The following is a 16,048-nucleotide window of genomic DNA, read 5'->3' as shown; positions in this document are numbered from 1 at the left end:
CCCGCGGCGTTTGATTTTGTTACCAATAAACGCACGCACGACTGTTAGTAAAGCATGTGTTTATTCTCCGATTATCTTTGGTCGACCGAGTTGGCTGCTGAGCCACGACTTTGAGCCGTTCAACGACCGTTTGGCACCGCCGAGATATTGGGGACGTCGTCAATACAGGGTCACATTGCGGCTGCATCCCTCGGATGGTTGGCAGCGTGGAGTCGTGCCAGGGTTAGAGTCGACCTCAAACATCGCACATTGCTGACCTTAGGCCAGCGGGCAGAGACGTGGGGGTATGCTAAGCGCGAATAACACTGGTGGGAGGTGGAAGAAGGACCGGCAAAAATAAAGGGCAGTTTAGTAGGTATATCTTTGAGCAAACGAGCGTTGAGCCACTTCAAATTGATTTAAATAAGAATTAATTTGAAATGCATACGTTAGATACCTATCGTGCCGATATTTGTATTTGTGTTAGCAGATTCCCAATCACACAGTGCCGGACCCGTGCATTGGCACTGGGTGCTACAATAACGATGGAGCGGGCCACAGCTGGTAGGTACACAGATGATGCTACCGGACTTTTAAATTCAGCGCAGCTGCTGAAAATAGTCAGGAAATGCGGAGGAAATGCCAGTACCGCGTCGGCCTCGTCCGCGACAGAAAGCTAGGTCCAATGCTGCTTTGCGCCTATTTATGTAGAGTGTATAGTGGTAAACTTCGTGCGACAGGCTATTGAGCGAAAGTGATCAGGGGCGGCGCCACGGATTTTCGATAGGGGGGGACGGGGACGGGGGCTTGACTGACCGAAAACCCCAGAAGTAGATACTGATCGTGTATGCAAAAAAAAAAAAAAAAAAACGAGGCACGTAACGCTGCGAAACTTGGCAAAGCCCAAAACACATCGAACGGTGCATCCTGTTTCCAAACTTATCCTAGGACACCTTATAAGATCGATCACCTTTTCAAGCATCCTTGCCTCTAAATGAAAATTTGCAGTCTTGTCAACTCAAAGCTGGTTTCCTACAAGCTGCGAATTGCTTAGGTATGAGTAGCAGTGCCAACTTTTCTTATGTTTCGTACTTTCAAATTTGCGATCCTATGTCTGGTCAGATTGATGGCTTCACCATCAAATAGCCATGGAGGAAAAGTGGGAATGTCTTCTGCTCTGACAAGCGCGCCAAAGCTGCAGTAATAATTTCAGAATCATGACATCACCACCTGATCCATATGCTACGGGCAGGGTGCAGGTAATGGCTAGCCGTCAGTGGTCATGTCATCGGTGGTCACTCAAAAGGTCATGCTAGGTCATGGAAGGTCACCAGCCGTTATTTGATCACACTTTTTGATGGATTTTATTTACTTAGAGCTTCGCGGGAACAAACAGCGTATGCACCGTTAAAAATTTGAGTGAAAGGGTCTCAGGTCCGGCGACCTCTGATGTCAGGTGAAATGCCCCAGGGTAGGATTCCGGTCCTTGTTGATTAACTTCGTCAAAAATGGCAGTAGAGCTGTGATGAAGGCACCATTGTGTTCGTCATGATCGAGCTGGCACGACCTGCATCGTCCTCATATTCACCCTCCAATCGTAACAACTACAGCAGGGATTGGCAAATGGCGGGGCAACCCCTTTGGGAGATAATCAAGGTCTCTGGAAACCTCATCCCTCATCTCTTTAGCATTAGTGGCTCTCCTTATGGAACAGGTTTCTTGACTGTTTCACCCCAGAATTCAAAGACTAGTCAAAGTAAACGCACCACGGTGAGCACAAATTGATAAGCTGGTGTTTCTCAATTTTCATGTAGAACCTTTCATGTATCACGTACCTAAAACCCTTTCGTGCACTCATGCAAAAGCAACTGCCATGTTTCAACAGCTTGTAATGACATTTTCACAGCCGCTGACGTAAGAAGGGGAGGGGGCTCGATTAGACCCCCAGCCGCTCGGCCGCCGACCGAACTTAGTTTTGCAGAAAGTTAGTTTGCAGAAAATAGTTTTGCAGAAAAAAACGAGTGCTATGATGCTATCCCCTTGACGAGAGGGAACCGATGCTACCCAGTTATAAGGTCTTGGGCTACTGCGTGATTTTTTGGTCATGCCTGTGATCTATCCGAACATTTCTCCCCACAAATGCTGGGGTTAAATGTCATAGATTTGAATTTTTTCTGTGGTAGAACTGCCATGCTTGAATTTGATTAATTAGGAATGGAAAATATCCATATAGTAACGGAAATCTATGGAATTTCAGTAAACTTGGTTGTGTCGGCAATGGGGTCTGGCAGTGGGGTGGGGAGGTAATAACCCTGCCTGGCGCCCCAAAAGGAGGGGGCACGATCCCCGAGAGCCTGCCGATCACCTTATACCTAACTACAGGCATCACAGCTCCACACCTTTTGCAGATGGCCAGGACCCCCTGAGATACATCCCAACAGCAATCTTTATTCAGAACCTGGCTTGATTAACCAACGATGCATTAAATGCGACGGATAACTCTGCAATGCACTTATCAACTATTGAACGGACCTCGCCGATAGGGGGGTACTGTACCCCCCTAACTTTCGATAGCGGGGGACCTGTCCCCCCCGTCCCCCCCGGTGGCGCCGCCCATGAAAGTGATATATCGGAAAACTCGTTTAGAGAGATGGTACAGTTGAAGGGTTGTGCCTTTGGAAGGAGGTAACTAAAACATCTCTTGAGGTGAAGTGAATAATAATTAATCAGCTTTACTCGCACTTTTGGTATGTACGAGCACAATGCCTTGCGCGGTTTATATAGCCTTGCCCTGCGCTATGTGCTGCTTTCAAAATGCTGAATATCAATGTCGGTCGTTATCGTTCAATGTTGGTCGTTACGCACGCACATGAGGCCCGTGCTTCATATTCTGAGGCAGCTTGTCAGTAACCCTTATCCTTCAGATTAAAGGTAGTGTGCCACCTTTGAAAGATTTCCCGTTTTATTTTTCCTAGGATAAGAAGCTTCTGTTTTTACCTAATATCGCAAAAAAATCAAAAATGGGCCTGGAATAGTGCCTTTTTCGCCTAAAAGTTTATCGGTTTTTAGATATGTATAACAACTGTAGTGGGCTCACCTGCAAACAGGCGTCGGGCAACAATCGCGAATGCGGCGCACTTGTGACAATAAGCAAAGGTCATTATAGTGTTACGACCATACGACGTACGGGAATGAGTTATCAGCTGTCTAATCGTAGACAACACAATGTCGAGCCTTAAACTGTAAGCCTGTATTGGTATTGTTTCTTAAATTTGGCTGTCGAACATTAATTTGTGGTTTGAAATATGATTTTATGTAAAATAATTGATATGAAACAGCCGTCTCTTAAGTTATGACCCCATTACACCACACGCAAGCGGCAGAAATGACAATGATCAGCTGACGCATTTTTCTTGGCCGAAGTCAGAGCGCGCGGCCCGACGCACCACGCGTATTTGGAAATTCCGACCTCGACGAGCATCAGAAGCCACCTAACAGGCGTGTTCGAAACCGCAGGAGATGATGATGAACGGGTTTATCGAAACTTGATTGGATGAGCCTATCGGTAATAGCGATTTTAGTGTGTGCATTTATTGTTCATAGTGGTGTGAAATGTGGTTGGGGTACGACCGACAACCCGTCGGGGCGAATTTCGCACTGGGGTACTCAAAATTTGAAGAATTTAAGACGTTTCCATAAGTTTTGAAGGTATGGATAAGTTCTAAAAATCCGGTTCTCCTTATCCGGGTCATTAACTCCATATGGTCCAAGAAAGCTGGCACACTACCTTTAAGTAATAGCGTCTCCACTAAAGGCAGGTGTTTGTTATAGACAAACTCTTCATGACGTTTCGAATTTTAGGCCTTGCAGTTTTCGTCGAATATATGACAAGCAGATCCGTGATGATAACTTTCCACCTCTTCACAACAAGTGGGACGAGAGGGCGCGGGAGTCCCCGAACCTTACTGATCGCACCCTCTGCTCAGCCACTCAGAGTTCGACAGGCTCATCCGGTTCACTCTCGAAAAAAATATGAACGACCGTAGCGTCACACAAAACTCTGCATCACTTAGGTCGGCCCACAATGACGAAACGGTCGGCGTATCTCGGGCCGCACCTCCGCCCGGAGAGATACTGCTGACTGCCGTATGATCGCGGCATTGTCAACAGTCTGACACGCACTGACCCGTCGAGTGGCTGTCAGTCTGGCACAGTGCGGATCGTGCAGCGCTCATCGATCAGTAGTCCGGCAGCCATCTCACAGCACGGCTAGTGTATCTGTGGATAATTCCACTGTGTTTCTGTGGACTTCTACTCTGTGACCTGCAGCTCCCTCACCCACCCATCTCCGTGTAGTGTCCCACTGTGTACACAGCCCAACATGTCATACGTCCGGCGTGGGTCAGCGGGCTCCAGCTCGTCTGGAGGCTCGCCGGCTTCCCCGGCTAGTGCTGAGGAACCGGCGGCACCTAAAGGAGGCATCAGCACCCTACTGGCGGCCGTGTTCATCACGGGAACGGTGGCCGGCAGTGGGATGTTGGCGCTGGCCAACTCTGTTCGACTCACAGGTGCGTATTTTACGACTGCTGGGGGTGATAGGTAGGAGAGCGGGGATATATTGAGAGGAACGTCGGTCGAGGAACGAGAGAGAGAGAGAGAGAGAGAGAGAGAGAGAGAGAGAGAGAGAGAGAGAGAGAGAGAGAGAGAGAGAGAGAGAGAGAGAGAGAGGGAGAGAGGGAGCGAGAGAGAGATGCATATAAGTAAAAAAGTTAAATCCAGAGGAAACCGCTTTTCTATACCGACGTCGATAATGTCATTGGGAACATTTATACCCTAGAGTTGCAGCGCTGAACTGCTATCGAGTCTTAGAAAACCCATGGAGCCTTCTAACCTGACGATGACCCACGCCCCAGGCTGGATCGGCCTGGTTCTGCTGCTCTATTTTGGCGTCAACTCTGCCTACTGCGGCTTCGTACTCTCACAATGCTGGCTGATCGTCGAGTCGCGCTTCCCAGAGCTGAGTGGTCAGGTTCGAGCGCCCTACCCCGAGATCGCCTTCAGAGCGTTTGGAAAGAAAACAAGGTGAGCAGTAAACAGTAAACACCCTTGTGAAAGCCGATTTGAGTAAGTATTGATATAATGATAAGCTACGAAGTTAGTTAGGTATGTTTAACGTCTAAGGTGTTCCAGTTGCTTGTATTGCACATTGTAAGATTTTATCTTTATACAGATAATCTTTATACAGTTGTATTTTAATTTCATTATACTTGTCTGAAATCCAATAAATTTTCACAGAATACTGGCGTCTGTGGGTATCTTCGTCAACCAGTTTGGCGGCAGCATCGTGTACGTGCTGCTGTCCGCTGAGCTGCTCGAGGGCCTGGTCGGGAAGGACCGCCTCACCTACTGCGTCTGGATCCTGGTGGTGGCCGGCGTGCTGCTGCCGCTCTCCTTCCTCGGATCGCCAAAGGACTTCTGGTATGTAGGACGAAAGAACTTTTGAACTCTGATACGTAACGCCGTTCTATATGGTTTCACTGTATCGGTTGAAACGATAGCAATAGTTATCTCGAAGCCGGCAGCGTACTATATCTGTTACATGCTTCGCTAACTTATGCTTTAAAACTCACATATCGCCATCGAATCCTAACTAATGTGCTGTGTTTCTCAGGTTCATCGGCGTGACGGCCCTGGTTTCCACGATGCTCGCCTGGCTGTGCATCATCATCCACCTGAGCACGCACTACGGAGAGACGGTGGATGACGCTACGCACACGTCGCCTACATTCGAGACGTTCTTCCTGGGCATGTCAAGTCTTTTGTTCTCATTTGGCGGAGCCTCCTCCTTCCCGACAATTCAGAACGACATGGCCGACCGCAAGCAGTTTGGACGGAGCATCACTTACGGATACATAGGTAAGATAACTCTGGCTCTGTATGTAATCGTATCGCATGCATTGACACGTATAATGGGCTAATAAAATTTTAACGCAGTCTGTGCCATGATTATCGCAATCCGCATTTCGCCTATTATTTATATGTTTCGTTGTCACAAATCACGTACCTACCGTCTTCATGATCGACTGCAAGGTGACAGAGCATGACTCTAAGATTTCACCCTCAGCGCTGATCTGCATGTACTTCCCGATGACGCTTCTCGGCTACCTGGCTCTGGGTGATCAGCTGGATGCCGACCTTATCAACTCCCTGAAACCGGACGGCTTCTTCAAGAGCGCCGCCCAGGTGCTGTTCATGATAAACCTGTCGGCTTCTCTGCTCAGCGTCATCAGCCCTGTGTATCAGGAACTCGAGGACAGAATCGGCATACCACTCCGTGAGTTTAGGAGGAAAAGTGTGTGGATGACGCCCTGTAAAATTGTTTGGGATGTAAAATAGCAAGGAAATTCTGGTCTGACGACGAAGAAAGCTGGCCGAGACTTCACTTGTTTATGAAATCGTATCAGGATTGAGCTATATTTCTATCGGTGTTGAGTTACACGGCAGTTCTTTCATTATAGGTATGTTGGTTCCAACACTCGCCTCGTAATCCATTTGTTGATTTATTCATTCGTTCTATAGTTATTCATTGATTATTTCATTCGTTTCAGTTCAATGATTCATTCATTCGCTCCAGTTATTCATTGATCCATTTATTCGCTCGAGTTATTCATTCGTTCCATTCAATCGCTCGCTATTCTTTTATTCGTTCATTCCACTAACTCATTCAGTGGTGTTTCTGGAAAACCATCTGACCAATCTGCTGCGTCTATCTGCAGAGTTCGGCTGGAAGCGGGTGCTATTCCGGACCGGTATGATGGCCATCAATGTGCTGATTGGCGAGACGGTGCCGAGCTTCTCCAAGGTGCTAGACCTGATCGGCGCCAGCGCTCTGACGCTGATGACGTTCATCATGCCGCCTATCCTGTACCTGAGGCTGACCTCACATACCGACGGCGGTCGGTGGCCCAAAATGTGAGTACCTACTTAGTCAGACTATATAGAACATCAACTCAGTATGGCAGGTGGAACCGAAATGACACTTTTACTGCATATACGCAAAGAGGCTGATGAGTGACCACTGAGCACAGGCTGGCGACTACAGACTGTCGGTTACATGTGTACGAATTGGCGGCTTTCTACCAGTTGAATTTATCAGCAAATTCTTTGTCAGATAATATGGCATAAAAACCGCCTATCAAATTAAGCTAGTGGTATCAACCAGCCTCAGGCATTTACTTTTTTGAATTTATCGCTTACATATCTTGACCCCAACCTGATATTTGTTCTCAGTGAGGTGCCATTATGGAAGAAGATCATTCTGGTAGAAATTATTGTGGTAGCCACTCTGTGCGGCGCCGCGTCGACATACGAAGCGGTCAAAGACATCATCGAAGACTCGCTGGAAAGCTCGTGCCTGATCGAAGTCGGCGACTCAGTGGCGTCGGCGCTCTCTTGGAGTTAACGCCACGCTCGCTAAAATCAACAGAAAAATTAAACGCTATCTTTTATGGGCATATAACAACCAGTGGTTCGTACAGAGAAGTTGTGGGAAGGGAATCGAGATTTAACCCAGCGCCCTAATACGTGTGATAATTCGTTGTTACGGTTCAAATGTTTACAGGTGTTATTAATACACATATCATGTGTCATATCCTTGCCTCGTTTGGCCCGCCGCGTTCACCTACTGTGACCGGTTAGAACCGGCTCAGTCTCAGGTAGATGACAGCGTCCTCATTGTGGGGGTCAGTCGGTGACTGACGGCTGATAGGGACGAGGAGGCAGGTCAGCTGGTTACTGCCTACCGCCGCCGCCGGGGACCGATAGAATATACGCGTGGGTCCGTGAGTCAGTCGGTGGTCTGCGCCGGGGAGAGGGAGGCTCGGGATTCGGCACACCACGGGGCCTGGCTGGGTGACGGCAGGCGATTGCTCGAGTGGTGCTATCAGTAGTAATCGCCCGAGCGAAGTGCGTGAGAACGGTAACTACCGACAAAAGAACAGCTCGGTCGTAAATGGTTTCGAACGAGGGTGACAAGTGTGATACAACACCATCATGTAACATGTCTGATTATATTTGGGAATTTGGCCCGCTGGAAAAGCATGATAGCACACAGTTAGATGAGCGGCGAGCCGGCGGGCCGCCTTCCTTCCCTCTCTGGGCCGCTGGTAGCGAGTTCAAAACGGCACGAGACAACGGCGACCGGAGCTATGGCGGCTATCGGCAGAGCTCGTAAGGCAAATCATAACACTGTGTACAAAGTCACCGGCCCCGGCGGCGGCCCCGAGCCGACGCCACCCTACAACAGCCCTACGGGAACTCGCGCCGCCTCGCTCCGATCCAAGGCCACCGACGGCGCCGCCGCCCGGCCGCCGGCAAACGTCGCGCGCGCGCCGCCAACGCGCCGCGGACGCCGCGCCAGCGTCCCTATAGTCGCGTCAAATAACGTCACTCACTCCCGTAGACGAGAAAAGTCATGCAGCGACGCCAGAGAACGGCGCCAAAGAGCGGAGGCTAGATATAGACTGGATGACTGTCAGTAAAATAGGGCAAATCGTTCAAACGGCTAACCGCAGTCACACTCGTAACAGGGCTATCGCCGAGTGAAACAACGGACAGCATCCGCCACTCCACCTGTGGACTTTCCGTAGATTGTTAATTGTGCGATAGGGCATATCGCCAATCATTCTGTATCGAGTCTCTAAAATGCGCCATAGTCCAACAAGGCGTAAATGTCTGCAGCAGCCAACAAGCGCCCTCAACATCGTCGGCACGTTCGATGACTGGACTCGGCGAATATGCGAGCATCAACTCTGATAACGATCCTCTAGCTAATGTCATGGAATGTCTCCACTCTCGTTCTATCCCCGTAGGAATGTCATTCTGCTGGCGTATCATTATTGGATGGCTAGGGCAGGATATTCAACGTCCAAGCTCATAGGGGCCAACGTCAGCAGTGGATAGAATTTAGCTGCCATTCTTTTCAGAGGATTATGCAGACTGTAGAAGGTAAGCCCAGATGAACAAGAGAGCATGAGAAAGCGGGTTCCTTTCACTGGACACCGGAGATCAGGAGGGACTAACTCTACGGACCGTGCGCGTCACCGGACGCGCGCTGACGTCACCGGACCGAACCGTGACGTCATAAGATCACCTCCGCCGCCGAACATCGAGATATTGTGTCGGTACAAAACCAGCGCGCTGCGGCCGCCGCCACCGCTCACGGACTGCACTTGCACGCACGCGACACACATGATCACAAAGTTGATTTGGAACAGCGGGCCCGGCGGTGCGCGCCTGCCGCCGACTCCGGGTCAGTCTCTCTGCATTATGGTTGACCCCGGACGGACGGACGGCGGTGCTCAGAAGAAGCCACCCCCGGCGCCGCCCAGTCGACTGCCCAGGCCGCCCAGACCCTTGGAGAAGCCGCCCAGCACTCCGCCCACCTGTGAAGAGAGCCGGAGAGCAGCGGACGTCAGGGCCAGTCGGCCGCCGGGGCACATATCTAGACAGAAGGCATTGAATATACTCCTGCTGACGTAAGGCCCTGACATTTCATTGGCAAACTAGGCTTAGCTATGCACTGTAGTTGAATGTCGAGCTGTGAACAGGTGTATGAAAATTGTTCGAATAGTTGAGAATAACACTGTCTGGGAAGTCTTTAGGCTGTGAGCTCCACCAGTACGGGATATCGGTCAGCGCCACTCACCTTATTGCCCACCTTGCCCACAACATTGGAAGTGACGTTGGCCACCTTAGCGGCCACGTTTCCGTCCTCGGCCGCCAGCGACTCGCGCACCGAGAGGCTGGGTCCGCGCGCCCGACTGCCGTCCTCCTCGTCCCCTGCGCCGTCCGGGAACTCCCTGGGGTGAACAACGTGGGTGGTTACTGGTAATGCTAGGAGACACCTGGCACAGTCGGCAGTTTATGGTACCCGTGGTATTCGAAGTTATACAAAGAATACGACCTGATTCAAAGGATGTGATTTACCAGGCAGTCACCGTCTGATAAACAATGGAAATTACCTGTTCCAGCTAAAATTCATAGCTAGCGAAGCAATCATCGTTTCATACCTCCTTCACGACCTGGCGTTTCACGCCCAGTGTACATTGCATTAGGCTGCGCCACAGACTTCTCTCTCTATATATAGAGAAATCTGTGGCTGCGCCAATTATCAGGTTGCATCCTACAGCTTCCACGTCACCCTTCCCGTCCACTCACTCTTCGTCTCTGCGGCTGCCCTCGAGCAGTGCGCACGTGGCCTCCTCCGTCTGCATCCGCTGCAGAATTGTCTGGTACGTCTTGCTGTTCAGCTTGTCCTCCGTCACGCCTTGTAGCTCGAAGTCGCTGTACAACTTCTGCAAGGGAGACGCGGCACATGGCGGTTACTTACTGTGAGGTCGTTTGACTTACCGCTTGTCATTTCGATATCAATGCTTATTAATCTATCTTTATCTAATTCATAAACACAACATAATTGATTCCAAATAGCGATATTCGTTGACGGTAGGTATAAGGCAAATGCATTAATCATCAAAATTCCGCCATCCGCTGCTGACGACCTACTAAAACCCCGCCCGATCCCCGTCTATGGATTATAAACTAAATAAATGGCCGACTCCCGGAGCGACTTGCAATCGACATGATTTGTCCGGCTCAGCCGGGGACGGTTGCTATGCGGGTCATGCTGGCGATTAAGCCTCTCTGACAGCCAGTCCGATGTGATTTCTGCCGCTGGCGGGTTGCTGATGGTGGACGATCATAGAAACCACTCAAACAATCGCTGCCCACTTAGGGCCGCAGCTGTAACGCTCAGAAATGTTATGTCTTAACGCTAAACGGTTACTGACCAACAACTGTTTCATCGAAGCCATTGTTTTATATGATACGAAATCTGTGCTGTTAAGAAAACATGCGTACCGTGTAAGAACATGGTATTGCTAAATCGGATAGTGTCATGTGTGATGACAAAACTAAAAAGTGCAACTCACCTTGGATGGATCTTTGTCACGCATGGCCGATGTTGTAAATGCACTTCGGTTGCAGGTGGCTCATATGCATCGACACATGTATTACAACATAAAACGAAAAAAGCGAGCATGCAGTGGCCCGAATGCATGAGTGGGATAATATACACGGCATCAGACACTAAAACATCATATTAAGAAAACTACTAAAGGATTCAACAAATCGAATATACGCTTAGATTGCTAAACAGGGAATCAAGCTAGATAACCCAGGCCACACTGACTAGTATTGCGTAACAATTGGTCATCAGACCTAACAGAAACAAGCATGACTTTAAACCTTATCGCGATAACCTCATAAGTACCACCAAAGCACACTCGCAGTTGCGAAATCAGCCAAAGCAGTGCAACACTATGGCAACTAATCGTGATCTCCAATGCAATCACGATTGCATGAATTGTATAACGGGACTATAGTCTTCTCTTTGCTCTCGTCCTATCGAGACGAGACGGTCATATCACATGTTTATCCGTATAACGAGAAGTCGTCTGCAGCTACTGCGATTATGCCACACAGCATATCTGGTGTCAGCGCCCTCCTGCAACCCGTCCACAACACTTATTATCGTCACATGTGCTACTATCCAATGCTGTTAGAGTGAAAAAGTCTTGGGAATAAACAGCAAACTACTTCATTCTAGCACCATTCCTGCGTCATCTCGCCCTCTTCCCCTCACGAGTTGTGTTCGTCCGTCCCTGCTTGAGTTCCCAAGTCACTCCATCCGCCCCTGTATGATCAGGGGCCGTATTCACGTCGACTTCGTAAGTCCATTTTCTTTCGTAAGTATAATTTGGTATTCACGTCGACACTTCTTAAGTTTTTATCGACGGAGTTCACGTGAATGAAAAAATTTACTTGAGAAGTAGGTCAAACTTAAGAAAATTCTTACGAATATGATCGACGTGAATACGGCCCCAGGTCACTCCAACTGAGTACCCCGGTCACTCCATCTGAGTGCCCCAGGTCACTCCATCCGCCCCTGTATGATGACAGCGCCCTCGCTCACTCCATCTTCCCCTGTATGATGAGTGTCACTCCATCCGTCCCTGTATGATGAGTGCCCTCCGCTCCGTCTCCAGTCTCTCCACGCAGGTCCGGTAGTGAGGGATCTCCACCTGCTCCTCCCGCAGACCGTGCATCTTGTTGTCGGCGCCGAGACACTGCATCGGCGGCGGGTGCGGGCACAGACGGTGTTATACGGTGCGAGCAACAGAGGGCAGGCCATGCGGGCACGGAGGGCGGTCAGGGCTAAAGATAACGACCAGATACGAACAACATGGGTGATTAGCAAGCTGAACAATGCACATTCTAGCGCATGCCATTCGTAAAACGTGGGCAAAGTGAAAAATGTTGGACAAAATGAACAAAAACTAAAAAAAGGATCGTACAAGCTAAGCCAATGTAAAGGTTAAAGACGGTGAGAAACATTGATTATGTGGATAGAACGTAACCACATTTATTAATAGTTGTCACGGTTTAGTTTGAGTAGTTGATTTAAGTTATTATCAAGAAACGGTCGATATCGTTTGAGTGATTATCTTTTTTTGTAATATATGTCCCGTTCACAGGGTTTTAATATTATATGAGTATCCACATCGTACTCTGCTTCTTCCATGGATGGTTAAAACACAACGCATGGTGACATGCGTCGAGCTACAGCGCTATTTAGCATGCATGCTGTCTATCATGTGCGTAAGAAAACGCACTATTGAGCAGGCTAGATCGAAAGCATGGAACAGTGATGCTCATTGCTAACTTACAAACAATGCACAACATACGATATGCAGAGGAAGTAAGAAACAAACATCGATCGCGATCCGTGACTTACCTTGACGATGTGGGCCAGGCACATGACTTGATAGGGGTGCAGGGATCGGTCGAGCCGGTCTGAGAGCCACGTGCACAGCAGCTGGATCTGCTGCGTGTACCAGATCTGAACGGGATGGAGAGGGGCGTCAAAGGTCAGTTGGTGACATCAAGAGGTCAGCAGGTCAGGTCAAGTCCTCAAAGTGGACAGATAGAAGATTCAGTGCATAGTCTGTAGTAAAAAGAGCTAATATTAACGGATGTTTTCGACACCATGTCTTCATTTCCGTTGCAAAACCAATACCTGAAAGGCAGTCTTGCACAACAACACGGCAACAGCGCGAGTTTCTGGAAATTCCGCATTGATATATGGCAAAAATGTAAATGTTGTCAAATCGACGATTTGATGCCAAAAACAAGAAGACCATTTACATAAACAGCCGTCGCGGGAATCTCACTGAAAATTTCATTGGTCGGGAATATGAGAACAGAAGGAGACGAATAACAAAAAAAGCAGATGCTAGCAAAACATTGAATTGCAAGACGGTGGATGAAAAATCGAGCACTGCAAAATGTGGAGCGGCAAACAAGAGCTGCTGCCTAAACTGAAGACTTGATCAGTTTCCTCTCTCCATAGATTAAAGCACGAGCTGTGATACCACTATACGCAGCGAGAGACCGTTTCATAAGTACACCATGGCGATAGGTCCCCGACCCACTAGTGAAGAGCACTGACTCACCTCGAACACATTGAGGATCCAGAGCTCGTCGCTGACCTTCTGACGGATCTGGTCCATACAGTTTCTGGTAAAGGTCACGTACGACTGGCCCAGGTCACGACCCGATCCGGATACGTTCTGCTTGTACTAGAGGAGAGGGGCGTGGGGGTCAATGAGATATTGGTCAGCGCGTCAGAAGGGCAAACTTTGTGACGGGTTTCACCTTTATCTGGTGGTGCCATCAAAGTCGAGCGGTAAAGGATAATGCCAGGAAAAGCGGACTTGGAAGACGGAGCACCACGGATAAGGCCGATAGCTTAGCATTAGCAGTACATCATATACAGGCGGGTTAGTCTGAAAGCATCGTGGCACGGTCGGCTATCAGTTATCACCAAAACCTATCATAGACATGCAGTTTGACATATGGGTAGCAGTATTTCAAGATGGCCATTCTGACAAGCGATAGGTTGCGCAACAAATGAACTAAAGGTGTGTTTAACTTACTCAAAGTTTTTATCTATACATGCTCTTCTCTCTCTCTCTCTCTCTCTCTCTCTCTCTCTCTCTCTCTCTCTCTCTCTCTCTCTCTCTCTCTCTCTCTCTCTCTCTCTCTCTCTCTCTCTCTCTCTCTCTCTCTCTCTCTCTCTCTCTCTCTCTCTCTCTCTCTCTCTCTCTCTCTCTCTCTCTCTCTCTCTCTCTCTCTCTCTCTCTCTCTCTCTCTCTCTCTCTCTCTCTCTCTCTCTCTCTCTCTCTCTCTCTCTCTCTCTCTCTCTCTCTCTCTCTCTCTCTCTCTCTCTCTCTCTCTCTCTCTCTCTCTCTCTCTCTCTCTCTCTCTCTCTCTCTCTCTCTCTCTCTCTCTCTCTCTCTCTCTCTCTCTCTCTCTCTCTCTCTCTCTCTCTCTCTCTCTCTCTCTCTCTCTCTCTCTCCGTGCTGCGCGTTTCCTCACCGTGAAGCTGAGGATGCTGCCGATCAAGCTGCCCTCGTCGTAGCGACCCAGCTTGGCGATGACAGCCTCCAGCACCGAGACCAGCTTGGCCACCAGGCCCGACACCATGCCAGAGAGTGTACGCTCGATCAGGTCGTCGATCTTGGTGTGATACTGGTGCTGCGGGCCGGGGCGGGGGCGGGTGAGCGATCACAGCCGGGGCAGGCCGAGGGCCGGTACACGTAGAGAGATAAGGAGGGCGGCGGTAGGTCGGCAGGGACCATGTCCCAGATGCTGTGTGTCGGCTCTGGTAGGGGGACGATACTGGTCGACATCGGTCGAGACGGGGCCCTATGACCACTAGGCAGAGGTAATAAGCATGGGACCACAGGCGTGTTATATTATGACAGTGCGTGTAAGAATAAAATATCTCTATTACTGCCCGTATCACCACCAGTCCAGCCACCACTAACGCCGCAGCCAACGCCAACGTCCAACACCGACGCTCCACCCACCACTCCACCGTTCCACCCACCAGCACCGTTCCAGCCACCACCCACCGTTCCACCCACCACCCCACCGTTCCACCCACCAGCACCATCCCACCCACCAGCACCGTTCCACCCTCCAGCACCGTTCCACCCACCACCCACCGATCCACCCACCAGCACCGTTCCAGCCACCAGCGATACCGGAGGCGGACCCAGTCAGTCAGATCAATGGTCCGACAGCCGAGGATGAAACACGAGTCGGGTTAAGGAGCAAAAATACGACACCGCCACCGGCTAGCCGGCTCGGCCCTGCTCCGGCTCAGACGGTACTGAGAGCCACCGGCGCAAATTGAGGCTCGGTGATAGAATGACGGGGCTTTATGATGCGTTTGCTCATAGTTTTCAGATGTTATAACATTTACAATTGTTCTCAAATAGGTGTCTGAAGTAACCTGCATGTCGGCAAATTACAATGAGTTACACGAAAGCTGAACAGTAACGAAGGAAATACTTTGCAAATCAAACAACATTTACGTAACTAGCTTTATCGTCAATTTATTATTTTCCCACCACCACCGTACGCGCAGACGATCGTAACCGCACTGACTTACCACATCGACCCCGTCGACGGCGCACAGCTTGAGCGACTGGTTCTTGGCGTCCAGGATGACGTTGATCATGGCGCACATGTCGGTCGGCACGATGTAGTCGGTGGAGACGAAGCCGACGCCCTTCTTCAGCCACTGCTGGTACGCCTGATCGGTCCTGCCGTACGCCGATCGCCCGCGGGCACGATCCGGTCAACGAAAGGTCACCGCCGCCGGCGATCGCGGTACGTATAAAGGTCACTGTCGTGACCGACCCACAGGGACCGAGCTTAGGCAGCGGGTACGCCGCCCGAAACGCGAGAGGTGGCTAGAGTAAAGGTCGACCGAACTGTTTATATAGCAAACACGTGAACGTTTTGAAAGGATACCAGCTGACATTGAGCCAGTAAGGGGACGACTCACGTGACAAGAATAACATGGTCATTGGTCATGCTATCAAAACATTGGGAAAGAGGTCAGACATTTACTCCACATTCACTCGACTACCGCTGGCCA

General features: G+C 49.8%; 2 protein-coding genes across 14 annotated transcripts in view; one reads left to right on the top strand and one right to left on the bottom strand.

Annotated features, from left to right (window-relative positions):
* Positions 1–4,148: 4,148 nt before the first annotated feature.
* Positions 4,149–7,649, top strand: LOC122387691 (amino acid transporter AVT1J-like). The gene is made up of 7 exons (XM_043378098.1): positions 4,149–4,547; positions 4,893–5,061; positions 5,275–5,457; positions 5,651–5,895; positions 6,104–6,313; positions 6,756–6,951; positions 7,270–7,649. Exons 1-7 carry the CDS (start codon positions 4,361–4,363, stop codon positions 7,439–7,441), a joined length of 1,362 nt encoding a protein of 453 aa, XP_043234033.1. The 5' UTR covers positions 4,149–4,360; the 3' UTR covers positions 7,442–7,649.
* Positions 7,650–8,034: 385 nt separating this feature from the next.
* LOC122387676 (calcium-dependent secretion activator-like) overlaps positions 8,035–16,048 on the bottom strand; it is a 79,195-nt gene continuing 71,181 nt past the window's right edge. For 11 of the 13 annotated variants that reach the window (XM_043378065.1, XM_043378067.1, XM_043378069.1 and 8 more), the window contains 7 exons: positions 15,557–15,710; positions 14,476–14,634; positions 13,551–13,676; positions 12,833–12,937; positions 10,198–10,334; positions 9,686–9,839; positions 8,035–9,422 (listed from right to left, as the gene is read on the bottom strand). In XM_043378065.1, coding sequence (XP_043234000.1) covers positions 9,339–9,422; positions 9,686–9,839; positions 10,198–10,334; positions 12,833–12,937; positions 13,551–13,676; positions 14,476–14,634; positions 15,557–15,710 — 919 coding nt within the window. In that variant the 3' untranslated portion in view covers positions 8,035–9,338. The remainder of the gene's footprint in view (positions 9,423–9,685; positions 9,840–10,197; positions 10,335–12,832; positions 12,938–13,550; positions 13,677–14,475; positions 14,635–15,556; positions 15,711–16,048) is intronic. The other 2 variants (XM_043378068.1, XM_043378076.1) reach the window with 1 other exon arrangement.

This window comes from Amphibalanus amphitrite, unplaced genomic scaffold (genome assembly GCF_019059575.1).
Source record: "Amphibalanus amphitrite isolate SeventyFive unplaced genomic scaffold, NRLGWU_Aamphi_draft 000294F_arrow, whole genome shotgun sequence".
In the NCBI taxonomy this organism is placed as follows: Eukaryota; Metazoa; Arthropoda; class Thecostraca; order Balanomorpha; family Balanidae; genus Amphibalanus; species Amphibalanus amphitrite.
The sequence above is the reverse complement of the archived record's forward strand: the minus strand, read 5'-3'. Positions and strand labels throughout refer to the sequence as shown.

What these genes read in the sequence shown, in the direction of transcription:
- LOC122387691 (XM_043378098.1), top strand. Translation starts at nt 4,361, where the DNA reads ATGTCATACGTCCGGCGTGGGTCAGCGGGCTCCAGCTCGTCTGGAGGC. An exon ending in CAACTCTGTTCGACTCACAG is followed by an intron (nt 4,548 to 4,892) that starts GTGCGTATTTTA and finishes CCCACGCCCCAG; the next exon opens with GCTGGATCGGCCTGGTTCTG. An exon ending in CATCACTTACGGATACATAG is followed by an intron (nt 5,896 to 6,103) that starts GTAAGATAACTC and finishes TTTCACCCTCAG; the next exon opens with CGCTGATCTGCATGTACTTC.